At 52.7% G+C, this 16,054-nt stretch overlaps 1 protein-coding gene across 1 annotated transcript; it reads right to left on the bottom strand.

Moving 5' to 3' along the window:
• Nucleotides 1-84: 84 nt before the first annotated feature.
• Nucleotides 85-9,717, bottom strand: OVOL2 (ovo like zinc finger 2). Its single transcript, XM_074817607.1, is given in 5 exon segments — nt 85-2,330; nt 5,627-5,816; nt 8,073-8,263; nt 8,966-9,195; nt 9,197-9,717. Coding segments are annotated over 5 exon segments (1,005 nt in total). The 5' UTR covers nt 9,280-9,717; the 3' UTR covers nt 85-2,019.
• Between the last annotated feature and the right edge of the window lie 6,337 nt (nt 9,718-16,054).

A 16,054-nucleotide genomic window follows, 5' to 3' on the forward strand; every position in this document is an offset into this window, starting at 1 on the left:
AATGGCATCATCTCAGAACTGGGGATCTGTGCATAAGCTTTAGCTCTTTTTGCAAAATAAGGATCTTCTAATTTACCGCAGATGCTTTTTTTTCCATGGACTTCCCCTTTATTAAAGTATTCTGCAAACTTTCCCGTTACATAGGACGACGTTTGTTCTTTACACAGTAGCATCACTTTATTATCCTCGTTTTCAAGGTCCAGAGCTCTGACAGTTGTGCTGAATAAAGTATTAATATCATTAGAAATGCTTTAAAACCCCTAGAAGCTTTTCCCCATAAAAACCCAAGCAGATGCCTGTACAAAACTGAGGCAAATCGAAAAGATTTTTTACAATTCTTGCAGAGACTCTCAGAATCTATCGTTTTAGTAGTAATGACTATGAGGGTCCTGGCTATGACTCTGTATTTTAGGTGAGTTACTTTTCAGCTGTTGTTTCAATGTATATAGAATACAGCATATCCTCCCCAAATGTACAGCTTTATTTTGAGCACAGAATGAATTTTTGAAATTTACAAATGAAATCCATTAATCACTATGCATTTAAATTGATGTAAAACCTGCTTAGCAGCTGTGTCCATGAAGTCAAGAGACACATGTGCTTGGACCAGAGTACCTTGTGGTTCTGAGGAAGTTACCACCACACCCTGTCGCTCCTAATGCAGACACCAAGTGCCCCGTAAAGGCTGCAGCAGCTTCTCAAGAGCTTTAGTATCAGGCTGCTTCAGCAACATGAGTTACATGGGCATCCCTCTCCCCTTTTTCTAAAATCCCTAAATTGACACGCAGTCGTCCCTCTAGGCTACCCTCTTAGTGGTTCTGGGTCAACAGGAGCTGGAGCAGGACTATAGGGGAAGGCCAAAAGCACAGACAAGTACCACCAGTCCCTCATCTTCATCGCCACTCTCTTCCTGTGCAGCATTGCTCTCACTTGGAGCCTTCTAAACCAACAGTGGTGACAGATGAGGGGGCCAGACTTGTGCCCACAGTTTGGCACTGATCTCAGGAGGCAGAGACAGGCAAATCTGATCTCCCTTTGCACTGCATTGCACTGCTCTGTTGTATTAGTGACCAGGCATTTGATCATCAAAAGGAAAAAAATCCCAAATGCACACACACACACACAGACACACACCATAAAATACACACAAAATTGCATTTCAACGTGACAGAAAATACGTATCTTCAAGTCATTAAAGTGTTTTCTTTGGGTTCCTGGGTTGATGTTGATGTATGTTAAAAGGATGTGGTAATAATCCTCAAAGTGAGTATGACAAGTCCAGGAACATCAGAGTTAAGGTTACACTTAAATCTAAACATCATAAAAGTTCACAGCTTAAAGTACTTAAAACACCACCGTAAATCTGCCCTGGAATAATGTCATTTACTAGTAGAGAAATTTTGGGAGGAAAAAGTCCTGCATCCTTTAAAAAAAAGTTTCAACTCACCTTGGACCACACTTCCATAAATTGTTAGTGTACTGCACTGGGGGCAGAGTTAAAGTTATTTGCACATTCTAACTTAATTTACTGATACAGTGTACTCCTGCTCTTAAGACCATTTTAATTAATTTTGCATAGAACAGTGTACTAGTAGCTGCTCTTACATGGCCCTTTTCACCCAAACCTCTCAAAAGTAATTTGTACGGGAGCTAATAGCTATTATCTTTACAAAATATGTTGGGGAAAGGTGAACTTATTTGTCAGTGGCCACTCGGACGTGTGGTAGAGCTGAAACAGAAAACAGGTTGCCAGAATATCAGTTCAGTAAATATTCCATCCAAAAGGTGACAGCCTCTTCCAAGCTTTCCCTTTCTTTTGGCCAGCTAAAAAAGTCTGATGTTTGCATTGTATATGGGAATATTTCTTTCAAGTCGAGGTTCTACCAACATCAAGAGAGTCCCGTTAACAAAAGTGTCCCTTTCATTTCAGGGATTTCTTTCAAAATTGTTTTTAAAAAAATATATATATATAGTCCTACATGTAAACTTCATTCCTTTAGACCACTGTAATCCACCATGTTACTCATCTTTGTCATCATCTTTGGAGTTCCTCTGCAGGACAGGGCTCAGTTTGTTTTGCAAAACCGCTGCAAGTTTTTTTGAGGTTTTTTTCAGGAAAGCGCTTCCGGGGTGAACGTTACTAACGTGCAGGTACAGGTCCTCCTGCGTGGGGCCTGTGTAGCCGCAGTCTTCGCACACGTAAAGTTTATCTCGCCTCTGTTTGTAGGCGTATTGCTGCTGCACGCCATGAATCTTCTTAAGGTGGGACTCCAGGGAACAGCGCTGGGTGAAGGCTTTGTTGCAAACCTCACATTTGTATGGACGAATTCCTGCAACATTAGAAGACAGTGATTACCATTCTGATTTGTGTTTCTTACAGCTGACTAAGGAACTGACTAAGAGCAAGGCTCTGGCATATCAGCTATTGAGCAAATATCTGCAGCAGGGAGCTACTAGCCTGAGGAACTATCTGTCTAAATAAAACATCTTACTCTCAGGCTAAACTTTTCAGGCATGGGTTGATATATTTAGACATAGAAAACCTAGAAACGTTTTGAGATGATGTAGGCAGATGCTGAGGATAACAGGTGCCCATGGGCGCTTTGCTCCTAAAGAAGCAGCCATTACCAACTCTCACAAAACTTACTCCTTTAGACCCCTGACTTTTTGAAGTCCTGTGATTAGGTAAAACTATTGGTTTCAGCTATCCTTTCATTTTGGCGTTTAGAACGAATGAAATCTTATAGTTCAGTAAGATGTTTTCTCTTTTAGCGAACAAAGATCAGACCTATGGTGAGCCAGGCAAAAAAGGGCAAAGCATACATGGTCCATACAGACAGGTATAACCTTACAATCACTTCGTGTTGAGTCCACCACTCAGTCGCTGATCTTTCTATCAGAAATCCAAACTGCAGTAAGTTGCAACAAGCAGCATCTTGACTGCATTCTTGCAAGTCTTGTAAAGGAGGTTATCCCAGTGCACCAGCTTAAACAAGCAAGACTAAAGTTTCCCAATGCTGTGAGACTGCTTCGGACACATTAAACTGCAATTGGAGAGAAACTCCAGATCTTCGCTAGAATTCACACACAAAAACGTATCTCTTACAAACAGTAATTTTGGGTGCAGTTTCTTGCTCATCTGAAGGCAATTTAAACCTTCACTGTCCTCGGTTCCTGCTGCCAAAAGTGCTCCACAGGCATGAATACAAGCACAAGAGTGGTAGAGCCAGGATGGCACAGCCATCAGGGCTGCAGGAACCTCTTCATTACTTAGGAATCATTATAAAATTGTATTTTACTGTGTATATTAGTTACTTTTTAATGTTTAAGTCTGCTTATACCATGAAGCTAGGCTGGGACGGTCGGCTTTCACTCCCTCTGACGCTTCCCTACTGTTGCACGGTCCAGTTACAAACACTGCCACGACAGTTTCCACTGGAACGCTGACATTCAGTAAAGCACATGTAGATGAGCACCCATAGCTACAAAATAAAGCTCACACACTACCACTCCCAGCCCGTTTGCCTTCTCTTTAATATTCAAATATAGTCCAGCTTTCCTGAACAGCAATCAACTTTGACATGAAAAAGGCCACCGCTTTCAGAGATGCTGTATTTCAGCCCGGAGAAGGTCCATGCCAATACATGGATGAAGCAGGCAACCTTCATCCCCACCATGACCCAAGGCACCAGGCAAACACAACAAATGTGAGTGTTCATGCTGGCTTTACACTGGAGAGGAAAAATAGTGATGACAGATTTCCTCTGGTAAATCTGGGGACAATCTAACCATAAGATTCACGTATCTAGGACAGTGGGTTTTCACTCCTGGCCAATACAAAGATCCTTCTTCTCTTCCAGAGTTTTGAAAAATTGGCTCCATACCTGCACAGCGAGTTCCACCCTACCTGCCACAGCATATATATACATTTTTAGCTTCTGAAACAGTGACCCTCTTGGATTTCATTTCTGAATCTCAAAAGGATGAGGGGACAGGTTGAAAAATCACTTCTTTCAGAAGCACCAGCTCTGCGCTTCAGCCTTACCCCAGCGGCAGCTCTCTGCTCACAGCCAGCAGCTTTCCTTTCCACATGAAAGCTTTGCAAACAAACCTAACCAGCCCAAAACATTGGCTCTCGCCAACGTTTTCCCATTGAAACAGGCAGCATTGTTTTCATGAGCTCTACTGCTAAGAAACAACTCCTGCCTACCAACATACTTGTGTCACCTCTAGCAGTTTGCCTGGTTAATGGTGCCTAAGCCAAAAAAGGGGCATTGCAGAGCAAGCCCAAATAATCGGCAGGTCCCATAGGTAACCACAAATCTGGAAAGTTGGAACATGCCCAGGAGGTGCGGTGGATGCATCTTCCAAGTGCCCTACAGTGCAAAGTCAAAGCCTCCTGAGCAAAGCCAGCTTGGCCTGCCAGAAAGCATCTCGCTTGCTGAGGATGGGGTTGATATGGATTTAAGCCATCATTTCCAATAAGAAAAAGAGAAACAAAAAGGCAGCCTCCTCCCTGCTCCAGGTTAGGATAAGCACTTCTGTGACCAGTGAGCTGGGCTTGAGGGAACCGATCCAGTTCAAAGAAATACAGCCGCTGCTATTTGTGGCAGACTCAGGAACTGACCCAGAGCAGCCACAGAAAGCACATCCCTCCAGCCCAGGGGAGTGATCTGGGAGCAAGAGCCAGCAGAGCAGGGAAAGGGATGATTTTTCTTTCTTCACAGCATCCTTGGTTGTGCCTGTACACCTGGTATAGATGCAAGCAGGGAGGAGGGAACTAGCCCAGGTTACAGGCAACTTTTTAACCTGCTCTCAATCCAGAGCAGGAACCAGTCAGGAGATTTTCAGCCCACTGCTTCTGATTTTCAAACCATGCTGTGACCTGCACAACAAGTGAGTAGAGATGGTTTAGGCCAGAGGCCAAACTGATCTGGATGGCTGGACGTGAAGAGGGAAATTACTCTTGGAGATTGGAGGAGCTGGTAGCCTGAAGCAGGCAGGGATGCAGCACGCAGCGTTCGCAGAAGTCAGGTGTGTTGCCTAGTTTCCCTAAAGAAGCTGGAGGCACAGCATGAACCACACTCTGGTTTCTCCAGATGGTGCCAAAATCAAGCCATAACCATAACCAACCCATCCCGCAGGACGGCCAAGGGGGGAAGTTCGCAATAGCAAAAAACCAAGAAACTGCTGCTCACTGTCGCTAGAGGGCAAAGTATTCTCATCCACCGCCTGCCTCCGCTCACCGGTACACGCTGGACTCGCAATAACGCGAGGTGAGGTGAATTATCCCAAGTGGGTTATCCCGGTCTCGCTGACCCGAGCACAGCAGCACACGGCTGCGTCTACACCAGGTCTGGATGGCAGCTCATGCACCCACACTGATTCCCATGGATTTCACCAGATCTCCTCAGATTTCCTTAGTCCCAGGACATTTATCTGTCCACACTCACATCCTTCCCTTTCCTCCACTGCATGCCCACTATTTTTTGCAAATGTTGTTTACTGGGGTTTTGTATCATTCTCTTGCCAGGTTGCCCTCACCCTCTCCTCATCCCATCTCACCCTTTCTCCCACCTCCCACTACTCAGAGCCACCCACAAGGCCCTGGGGAACACGTTCTCACCAGTATGGGTCCGGACATGTCTTTTCAGATCAAAGGTGTCGTTGAAGCCTTTTCCGCAGAAGGTGCACAAGTGTCTCTTCACCTGGCTGTGACACTTGATGTGACGGTTGAGCATCCGCTGCAAGCGAAAGCCTTTGCCACACAGCTCGCAGCTATGCACCGTAGCATCGGTACAGGTGCCAGTGGTGAACTAAGGAATGGAAGAGGACTGGGTGAGTAGGCACTGAGATGACAAAGACCAACAAAAAAGAAACAGAATAAGGAGGGATGGCTTATTGTGACATTAAAAAATTCTTGGGATATATTCAAAATGAAAAGTGAAAGCATTCAGGAGAGCCCCGCTGGGTGAAACCTTCATGCTTCCCTTGCAATCAAGCAGGTGACTTAATGCGCATGGTTTGGGACTGCTGCAGCGCTGGCCAGCTTGGCTTCAGGGGTTAAAACAGAGCCTGTGACAGATTCCAGAGGCAGGGACCCTCATCCAGCTACACCCGTAAGCACACGGGCTTAGGCTGCAAGCACCTCTCCATGGGGCCGCACGCGTGTTTGCTCCTGCGCTCAGCCAATATCCTGGATGGAGACGGGAGGCCCTCCCTGGCCTGAGAAAGTCATGCCCGTGCGGTGCCTTCGCTAATCACGCTTCCAGCTGCTATGGGTCCCTCGAAAACCAGCCAGCGGTGAAAAAAAAGGTGAGTTTGGCAAGATAAACCAAAGGCACGATGTGATGACTCAGCAGAGACCGGAACAATGGCACTAATCTCCTCTAGTTGGTCTCCATGGCTCGTTAATTAACAGCAGAGTGTCATTAGGGGTTAATCTCCTCATTCCCCCTCCTAACACCAAAAATATTGTGCCAACACCATGACCTAACTTGACTAAGGGAGACACTGATGATTCAGCTCTTGGGAACAGCATTCCTCAGAGGGAAGGTTTAATGTCTGGAAGATGCAAATATTTCGCTATTAGTTTAATTATTCGTGGGGGAGCGGACGTGCTCACCGCTAGCCTCTTGGGACAGGGGAAAGCCAGCAGAGCGGGCGGCACCATGCACACACGTCCATCGGCTCTCGTGGCGCTTTTGGGGAGTTTCTGTGGCATGCTGAGAAAACCCAACTCTGCTGAAACGAGGTTTCGCTGTGACAGTTGCTAATAGCCCAGGTTAAATTATACAAAGTAGGTTAAAGTCAAACAGCAGTGGGGCAAGCTCTTCATAAAGAGAGGAATACGTCTGGCGTTTCTTTTTCCTGAAGAGCCAGTTATTTTTCCTGATCTTTCTCCATTGCTTACTACCAAAGCAACGCTACGTGAAATTGTAAAGATTAAAAAAAAAAAGGCAGCCGTGAAACCACGAGGTGTGAAGCTAGAGGGGGAGCCAGCTGGGAAGTATCTGCTGGGCAACAGGTAGGACCCCACCTCATGCAGCCACAAATAACCAGGATGAAAACCTCGTGTTAATCATGAGATTAATAACACGCAGGCCGAAAGGCTTCATCCCAGCAGAGACAGTGGGAATTTTTACAGCTCCATCCAGCAAGGCAACAGCCAGGGTTTAATGAGGTGTTAACTAGCCACCAGTAAACACATCTCCTTCCTAGCACCGGTGTGGCCTGGCTCCACTTCTGCTGAGGGGAGCCCTGGATATGGGGAGATGAACACGGTCCTCCCAGCCCAGCTGCATCACCACCGCGCTTTGGGAGCTCAGTCTTGGGTTCTTGGGTGCCACGAGGAGCCCATGAGGTGTTGGCCTTCTCAGCCTTGGGAGGGAAACCACCGCTCTGTTCTGCCGGCTCTGCGTGGGGGGCACCCAGACAGCAAGAGCTCCTGCCCAGGCAACAGAGAGGCTTCAGCAAAGTTAAGGGACAGATAATTGCTTCATTTCACCCAAGCCTGTGGGTCCACCTCAAGGTGGCAACGGCCTTTCGAAGCTCGGGAGGAGGACCTTTTCCTAGCTGTTATCTTGATAAGTCAAGAGGGTAGGGGGGGCAGCGGGAAGATTTACCACAGCCCCCCTTGGCGAAGGCTTGGCTACAACCTAGAAGGAGGCCTTTTAAGGAGGCCCCACGTTAAGGAGCGAGATCCACCCACGCACCGTGGGGCATGACTCCCAGCTGCCAGGGCTGGTCCTTCCTGGCTAGGTTCAGAGCTCCTGCGGGACCCGAGCCAAGCAGGTCAGGGGCAGCACGTCCCAGGCGGGGGATAAGGGAAGGCAAAGGGCGCTGGAAGATTACGGTACATCGCTTACGAGGCTTGCCCTGCCGCTGCCGTCCTACGGCCAGCCGCTCTCGCCGGCCTCCATCTCGGTGTGCGGGATGGGGACTGTCACCTCTAGCAGAGCAAACCCAAGGGACTGTTGTCACCCGGCACCCCTGGCCGGTGGCCGGGCCCTGCCCTCGAAGCGGGGTCACCCTATCACCGCTTAAGAGGTGGCGGGGGTGCGGGCGGTTACCTTGATTTTCGACCTGACCACGGGGCGCTTGACGGCCAGGTCCAGCAGCATCCCCCCGGCCGTGCCCAGGTCGCCGGGGGCGGGCTGTGGCGTTGGGGGGTCGCTGGGCTCCACGTCCCGAGTCCCGCTGCTCCCGCTGCTCTCCAGGCTGCAGCTGTCCTCGTAGCCCAGCAGCACGCAGCCGATCCCGCCTGCAGCGGGGAGGGGGGGATGCGATAAAGAGGGGGACCCCGGAGCGGCGGCCAGGGGAGGGGAGGTGGCGGCGGGCGGGAGCCGCCGAGCCCCGGTGTTTAACCTGCGGGCGGGCCGCGGGCGGTGGGGGAGGATCCCCGGCTCACGCTGCAATCGGAAACTCAAACACGAACGGTCCCAAAGTTCAAACAAGCCAGCTCCGCCGCCTTCCCGTTATACCCCGGGCAAGGGCAGGAGGAGGAGGAGGGGAGGGGGAGGCCAGGAGTACATCACCCCCCCGCCCCAGGTCCTTTCTTCTCCTCTCCCCCGCCACCTTTCTCATGCAAACGAGGTTTCCCACCTTCCCGGACACACACACACCTCCACCCCCATGCCCGGGGGCTCCCCGCGATGGGAGATGGTGCCAGGGGTGGGGGCGGCATCGCCTAGCGGGGACGGCACCCGGCACCCCCCGCCGCTGGACGGGGAGGGACCCCCCGACACCACCCCCGGCGGCGTTTAGCACAGCCCTCCCCGGTCCGCCGCCCGCCCCCTCGGGGCTCCTCCGGCTCGGCAAAGCCCCCTCCCCAACCCGCCCCCCCCCCCCCCCGCAGCCCGCGGCGACCGGGGCGAGGGCCGGGGTCTGGCGGGGACCCCCCCGCTCCTTCCCTCCCTCCCGGCGGCGAGCGGTGCCGGGGGAGGGAGCCCGTCGGCGCCTGTACCTGGGATGTAGGTGTCGGCTCTCTCCTCGTCGGGCAGCCCATCCCAGCTGCGCACCGCCGGCTGCGGGCTGCGGCGCTTCACCAGAAAGGCTCTGGGCATGGCGAGGGCAGGGGGCTCGGCTCGGCTCGGCACGGCTGGGCGCGGAGCGGTGCGGAGCGGTGCGGTGCGGAGCGGCGGCTCTCACCCCGCCGCCCGCCCGCAGCCCGGCGGGGAGCGGGACCGCACGCACCGGGCAGAGCCGCCGAGGCGCGGGGAGGGGAAGGGGAGGGGAGGGGAAGGGGGGGGTGGGGGTGGGGGGGGAGGAAAGTTTCATAAGGTGGAATAGAAAAATGCACCAGGAAACTTGGGAAGGAGCATGCGTGCTGCAAACATAACGGTGTCAACAAGTCTGCTTACCTGTCCGACCGGTTGGAGCAGCTGAGCTTTGTTCCAGCCCTTCCTAAGGCATGAATGTTTGCAAAAGAATTTAACGTCTGAAAATTAAAAAAAAAAAAAAAAAAAAAAGAGAGAGGAGGGGAGCCCTGCCGTTGCTGCCTGCCCGCTGCCTGCCCGCCGCTCCGCTGGCGGGGACCCCGGCGGGACCCGCCGCCCGCCCGCCCGCCGCTGCAGCGGGGTGCCGGGGTGCTCCCCACCCGCGGGTGGGGGTCCCGCCGCCCACGGGGAGCTGCGCCGAGAGCCACCCCGGGGCAGCCCGCGGAGGGGAGGGCTCCCCAGGGCGCCGGGGAAGAGGCTGAGCTGTCCTCGGGGCAGCAGCAGCAGGCAGAGAAAGTTGTTGCTGTTGTTATTTTTCTCAATGACAAGCCTTTCTTCTGTTAAAAAAGGGGTTTTATTATGTTTCAGTCATTTATTTAAAATTAAAAACGTGTCATGGCCTCAGCCTTTTCTACCCCCTCCCCCTTTTTTTTTTTTTTTATTTTCCTCTTGTCTTCACCCCGTCTTCCCGAAGTAGAAATGAAACAAAAGGCAAGAGGATGGGGGGGGGGGGGGGGGGAAGGAAGCAAAAGAAACAGAAGAAAACCCACAAAACTGCACTGAAAAGTCTCTGAGCACAGCAAAGCCGGTGCATGGTGTGTCCTCGGGTATTTAAAAGCATTCAGGGGTGCCTTCTCCCTCCTCACGCCTACCATTCAATCTGCTTTTTTATTATATTGGGTGGAAACACACTTGGTGCCTTCCTCCCCGAGCACATCCTCGCAGCAAAGCCGGCACCGGACTGGAGTGGTTGCGCAGGCTGGCGGGACTGAGCACCAAGAGCTGTTTCCTCACGTGAAGAGGCCTTTCAAATGGCATCACTCTTCTCTAAGGTTGTCGCTTTCCTCCCAAAGAGCAAAGCACAGGCCAGGGGGAAATTGATGGGAGTTTCACGGTTGGTTTCATTGAGATGAAGATTTAACTTCAGGGGCTAGACCTGGAGCTTCTGGAAAGGATGTGCCTTCAAACGTGGCAGCCAAATGAAAGAGCTCTGCTTAACACATGTCCCTGGTTACTCTTTGGGGCAAGGAACACCAGTGTGGGGCTGTTGGGGACTCTATCCAAGGGCAAACTGGTGTGAGCTCTTGCGCAGGTCTGAGACCTGGGGTTGTGGTCTTGGCTGGAGCCCCAGGGCTGGAGAAGCCCCAGCCCCACATCAGGTGCTGCACCACCAGAGAGGTCCCCAAAGCAAGTGTTTCCAGCCAAGAAATCCCAGATGGGAGCTGCAGCAGCCCAACTCGCTGTACCCTGTTTTGGTAGGGTCTACCGGAGCGATGCACAGGCGCAGGCATCTTCATCCCAGCAGAGGAGTTACGCCAGCACCCAGAACTTTGTCCTCCAGGAAGGCTGTTAAGCCCTGACCGCTGACCCATGGAGAGGCCCTGGGAGTGACAGTGAGGGCTGGGGGCACCTACTTGCTCCCCCTGCTCCTGTGGGGAGTTTACAGTCTCTGGAGGTACCGGGTGAGAAGCCACCTCAGCACACCTTCAGGCAATACCTCAGCAATACCACAGGTAAAACCTTCTCTTTCTTTCTTTCTCTTTAAGGCTATGTAATTTCTCTGTTATGTCTGAGATTTTGCTCCAGGTGAAAATGCAGTTACATGGGTTTTAATTGATTTTTTGCAATGCTTTCAACTTGAGGTTTCTTTTATTTTAACCACTCCTTGTCTTTTAAGCCAAAAGAGGTAGCAAATGACATTAATCACAACACTCCCGAACCAAGAGCTTGCTGTGACTACTTTAATGTCGTCTGGGCTTTTTCAAATCCTGCTTTGAGGTTCCCATTTAGTGAGGTCCTGGAGCACACACTTCACTTTAATTGGGTGCTCCAACTCAGACGTGCACTTACAAGCACAGCTGAATGAGGAACTAAATTATTATTATTATCAGCTCTGGAGCCCTGACACGAGTGGTCAGGGCTGTGGTGTGCCCAGCGCCGTCGGACGCACAGGGTGGAGAGAAAGTCCTGGAGCCTCCAGCAAGGCAAGAGGAGCTGGATGGAGAGGCACCACCTACACGAAGTAGAGCATCTCAGTGACGGTGGGCTGCCTTCCCCTTAAGCTAGCAGGTGGAAATACAGACTGTTGACCAAGCCTTGGTGTTGCTTATCCGTAGCCCAGAAGAAAACCATACTGCCTTTCCTAAAAATACCATTCCTTGGTATTTTTTAACCCGGAGGAGCCTGGGGAGCATGCTCACAGCATGGCCCCACGAACACCGTTGCAGGGAGCCACACGTGGCACCGCGAAGCGGGAGCCTTGGGGCCACGCCGTCTTCAGCAAGGCAGCCCACGGACACGTCACCGGGCGGTCGGCGTCCTTCTCCATACGCCTGCAATGTTGCATGTACAGCCTGAGCACTGTAATTACTCAATAAATAACAACGCTAACAAGATAATGGCACACAAACCTTTCTGTAGGATCTTGTTTGATTTTCAGCGTTAGTTGGGTGTGGGAGAAAATCCAGTATGTTAAATTAACATTTTGGGTGTAAATCAAATTAAATGTACAAAATGCCCTGTAGGGTCAAAGCACAATGGGACCCACCCTTACAGATTTGACTACAGAAATGTGTTTCATTTGACTCGAATCATTTGGGAGTGAGGAGGGAGAGATTGGATCAAACAATGAATCAGCCATGTGTCGCTGTCGCAATCGCACCCCGCTCCTTCCCAAACTAATCCCGAGTGGGTGGTGGATCAATGGCCACGTGTGCGTCGGGCAGGGGGGGCTCATCCCTTCTGGAGGACTCCCTCTCGCTGCCAGCCTCACCCCAGTTGATATAGAACCTAGGAAGGAAGGGGGAATGCGTGCCTGGGGGCAAGGACCTGGGTGTAGGGAGCAAGGGAAGGAGCTGGACTGGAGAGGAGATGAGCGGAGGGAGAGATGCTTGGTAAAGGTGTAAGCAAAGGCACATGCCCGCTGCTCAGGGGACGACAACTCAGTTTTATCTGTGAACAGGGAATATTTTAGTTGTGATGCCGAGGAGCTGTGTCCTTTCTTCTTTTTACCTGGGCTACTTTTCACCATGATCAGCACCATAAGGCTGCAGAAGCAGGCGTGGGACTGCATGGTGGAGGGACACAGCCTGGGCAGGGACAAGGGTTTGCTCGTACAGCCAGGCAGAGCTGAACACCGCTGAAGGGCACAGTCCCTTGGCAATGCCACGGCAATGTCTTTGAGCTGGGCCTTTAGCGCAGCATCCAGCAAAGGGACCTTCACGCTCGGCCCCCAGGGGGATCTTGCCCCCAGCCGTCACCCCTCCTATGCAGAAGTGGAGGTCCACCAGCAGGTACACCCGCAGGGGCTGTGCTGGGGATGCTCTGCCCACGAGGCTGAGAGCACCATCACCCAGTGCCCCTTTTCTGGTGATTTCTCATGATTTTGAGCCAAACCAGGCTGCACGGAGATGAGACCCTGGCTGGTACAGCAGCCTGGCAATGCGACAGTGCAGCCTTTGATCCCTGGCTCCCCGCAGAGCTCAGATGGGGGGGTTTATGCAAGTTTACTGACCATGCAAGAGAGGCCACAGCTTCATATCGCTGGGAAGACAAACCTTCATCTTCTGGGGTCTGTGGTGTGCCTGAAACACCAGGGCTGCTGCAAGTCACCCAAAGACCCACTTGGCACCCCCTCAGCTGGTGAACCCCCATGCTGCTCCCAGAGACATTTTAGGAGAGAAGGGGAGGAAACTGGGTGTCAAAACATTGCCCAATCCTCTGCAAGAGGCATCCTGCTGTGACACCCTTTCCTAGAAATGCTCCACATTTCCCCACGTGAGGTGGGAAGGTGTGAGAGACAACCTGTAAAAACAGGTCCTGAAAGAAACAGGCCTAAGTCACTTGTCTCCCTTGTCTGAGTGGGACATGACAGACGGTGAGCATGGAGCCCACACCAGCACCCAGGAATGGGTGCCGTGAGGCCATGGGGAGCCCCAGGCTCACATTCCAGCCATGTTACAGGGAGAGAGTGCGCAGAAGGAAGATGCTCCCATTTCAGCCAAAGCAGGATGAGAACAAGGTATCTCCTCTGCAGCCCTTCCCAACCTGCTGCCTCCCTGGATTATCCAGTGGAGGTCCAGCATGCCATAGAGTCCAGAAGGATCGCAGGGACCTCTGAGGACCACGGCTCAAAAGCCTCGAGAAGATCACAGAGGAAAGGTCTCCCTGCTCTAAAAGAAACCCTTGCCTGGGGCACACCGTTTCCAGCCCCAACTTTCCTTCCACCTGGATGTCTGCCCTTGGTCTCGCAGCTCAGCATCCGCCTGTGAAGAGCCGATGTGCTCTCAGGGGATGCTCCCCTCCACCCTGCCCTGCGCCCCATCGCACACCTGCAGCACCAGGGGTGACTCAGCTGGGTTTCAGCAGCTGCCTGCACGCACACACCGTGCCGGGGCGGGGGGGGGGTTCTATTGCCTCCGAGGGCAGATCCTCACCCAAAGCACAGCAACTCCTGTGCTGCCGACCATGGGGCCAAGCCTGACCACTGGAAAGCTCTGATTCCAAGCTGGGTTTTGACAGGTGCCCCGGTTAGATGAGGAACCACTTCACCACAGTGAATGGAGCCAGGATGGCTCTGTGCCAGCATTATCTCGGAAGGAGAGAGCAGTGGCTCCACAAGCTGCCCCAGTTTGTAGGGCGATCTGCTTTCCTTGGCTGAGCAGGGAAGAAGGGATGGAGAAGGTGCCAGCGGGGGGGAAGATGGCTCCTCAGGCTGCGGCAGAACCTGCCCTGCCTGTGCTTCCCCGCCGGGTTTCAAAGCACCCCACCAGGCTGACTCACCGGGCTCCTGTCTCCCTGCCTCCCACAGCCCCTGCCACTCCCAGCGTCTCCCTGTCTTTCTCCACCGATACCTCCGTTTCCTTCCCACTCTCCCCCGCCGGCTTGGCGCTGTCTCTCCATCCACCCACTCGCTGCGGCTCCGCTCCCTCGGGGTGCCTGGCGTCACCCCAGGTTGCCCTGCTGCTCCCCAAGTCCCGCTCCCCATGGAAACAGCACCCAGCCGCCCCCATGAAGCCCGTGGTGGGTGTTGGACCCCAGAAGCATTCCCCAAGCATCCTTCTTGGTGGCAGCCACCACCCTGAGGCTTGGGGAAAGAGGCCACTGGAGGATCCGTGCCCCCCACGTCCCCCACACATGGTCCAGCAGTGCTCTGGGAGGATGGGGTGACCCCCTTGGAGAGGTGTCCACTCTTACAAGGTGGTCAGTAGAGCCCTGAGCTTGCAGACTCTCCTGTAGAAACACACGTGTGATGTGTGAGCATCTGTCTCTGGAAACCCTCTGAAGCACCTTCCCCAGCTTTCCCTTCACTGCCTAACTTTTTTTTGTTGCTTGGTTTCCTGTGATCCCACTGTCTGCCCAGTGTTTCCTCCCTGGGGAACTTTGGTGCATTCCTACCAAGCCTGATACAGCAGCAGAGGTTGCAAAGGTACTGAACTCCCAGGAGTTTCCTGCAAATCGGTAGCTAAATTACAGAAAGCTACTCCCTCTTAAAGCTCCTGCTGCGCTTAAAAATACATCACATGCACCTTTATTAGACACCAGTGAATCCACATGGGCTTTAACCTCCACAAGTGACATTCATGCAAGTCAGAGCCCCTGCAGCTCCTCCAGCAACCAGCTGCTGGTGGTGGTTGTCCTCAATCCCCAGGGTTTCTCTGATATTTTCACAACAGGCATCTCTACCAAATCCAAGAGCTGCGTGAACAGTGAAGAAATGGGGCAGCAGTCCCTCATCCTTTTTGACCGGTGGTTTGGATTTTGGGTTCTCTCTGGCAAGAGGTCATGGAAAGCTTTGGCCAGGCGGGTCCAGCCAGAGCAGGTGTTGGTACCTGTGAAGACAAACAGCTTCCCTGTCTGAGCCCGATTCCATCTCCTGATGGCTTTATCCTTGAGAGATGTTTTCCCTCTCTGCATTATGCTCAGTTCTCAGCATCGCCACATCTCCATGTTCCCGTTTTGCTGCCTGGCCACTGCCTGCTTCAGTGGGGTGACTCATGCAAATGCCCTGGAAAAGACACATTTTCCCTGCCATCAGGATGCGCTGCACACTGGGATGCACTGCTGTCGGGATGCGCTGCTGTCGGGCTGCGCTGCTGTCGGGATACGCTGCATGTCAGGATGGACTGCACGTGCTCACAGAGGCTAAGAATTCAATCAAGGAGTGTAAAGCCCAGCTGCTGGGCAAGGCCAGCCTGTCCCGTTAGCTGACTGGGACCACAACCTTTTATCGGGGCGTTAGGGAGCCAGCAGTCACCCAGCTGGTTTGGGAACGTTCTCCCCGGAAAGGCGGGCATCGGCTGGTCTGACCCAGTCAGTCCCTTCCCAGGTGCCTAAAAATAAAGAGAGTGCTTTTGGCTTTCAAAACGCCTTTAAAATCCCCACTTCCCGCAGCTGGCATAGCCTGATAAGCTGCCGCACTGCCCAGGGGGATGCAGTGGGCTGCGCTTCCCCCCTGCCGCAAGCCCTGCCAGCTCTGCCATCCCCCTCCAAACTCAAACCTCAGTGGTGGAAAATCCCCTGTCCCCTCCCCAAGGACAAATGGCACCTCTGGGGCCCCCAAGGCTTCCTCATTCCTTCCAGATGACCGCCATAAACCCCATTGTATGCGTATGGGG

Source organism: Strix aluco, chromosome 3, assembly GCF_031877795.1.
Source record: "Strix aluco isolate bStrAlu1 chromosome 3, bStrAlu1.hap1, whole genome shotgun sequence".
In the NCBI taxonomy this organism is placed as follows: domain Eukaryota; kingdom Metazoa; phylum Chordata; class Aves; order Strigiformes; family Strigidae; genus Strix; species Strix aluco.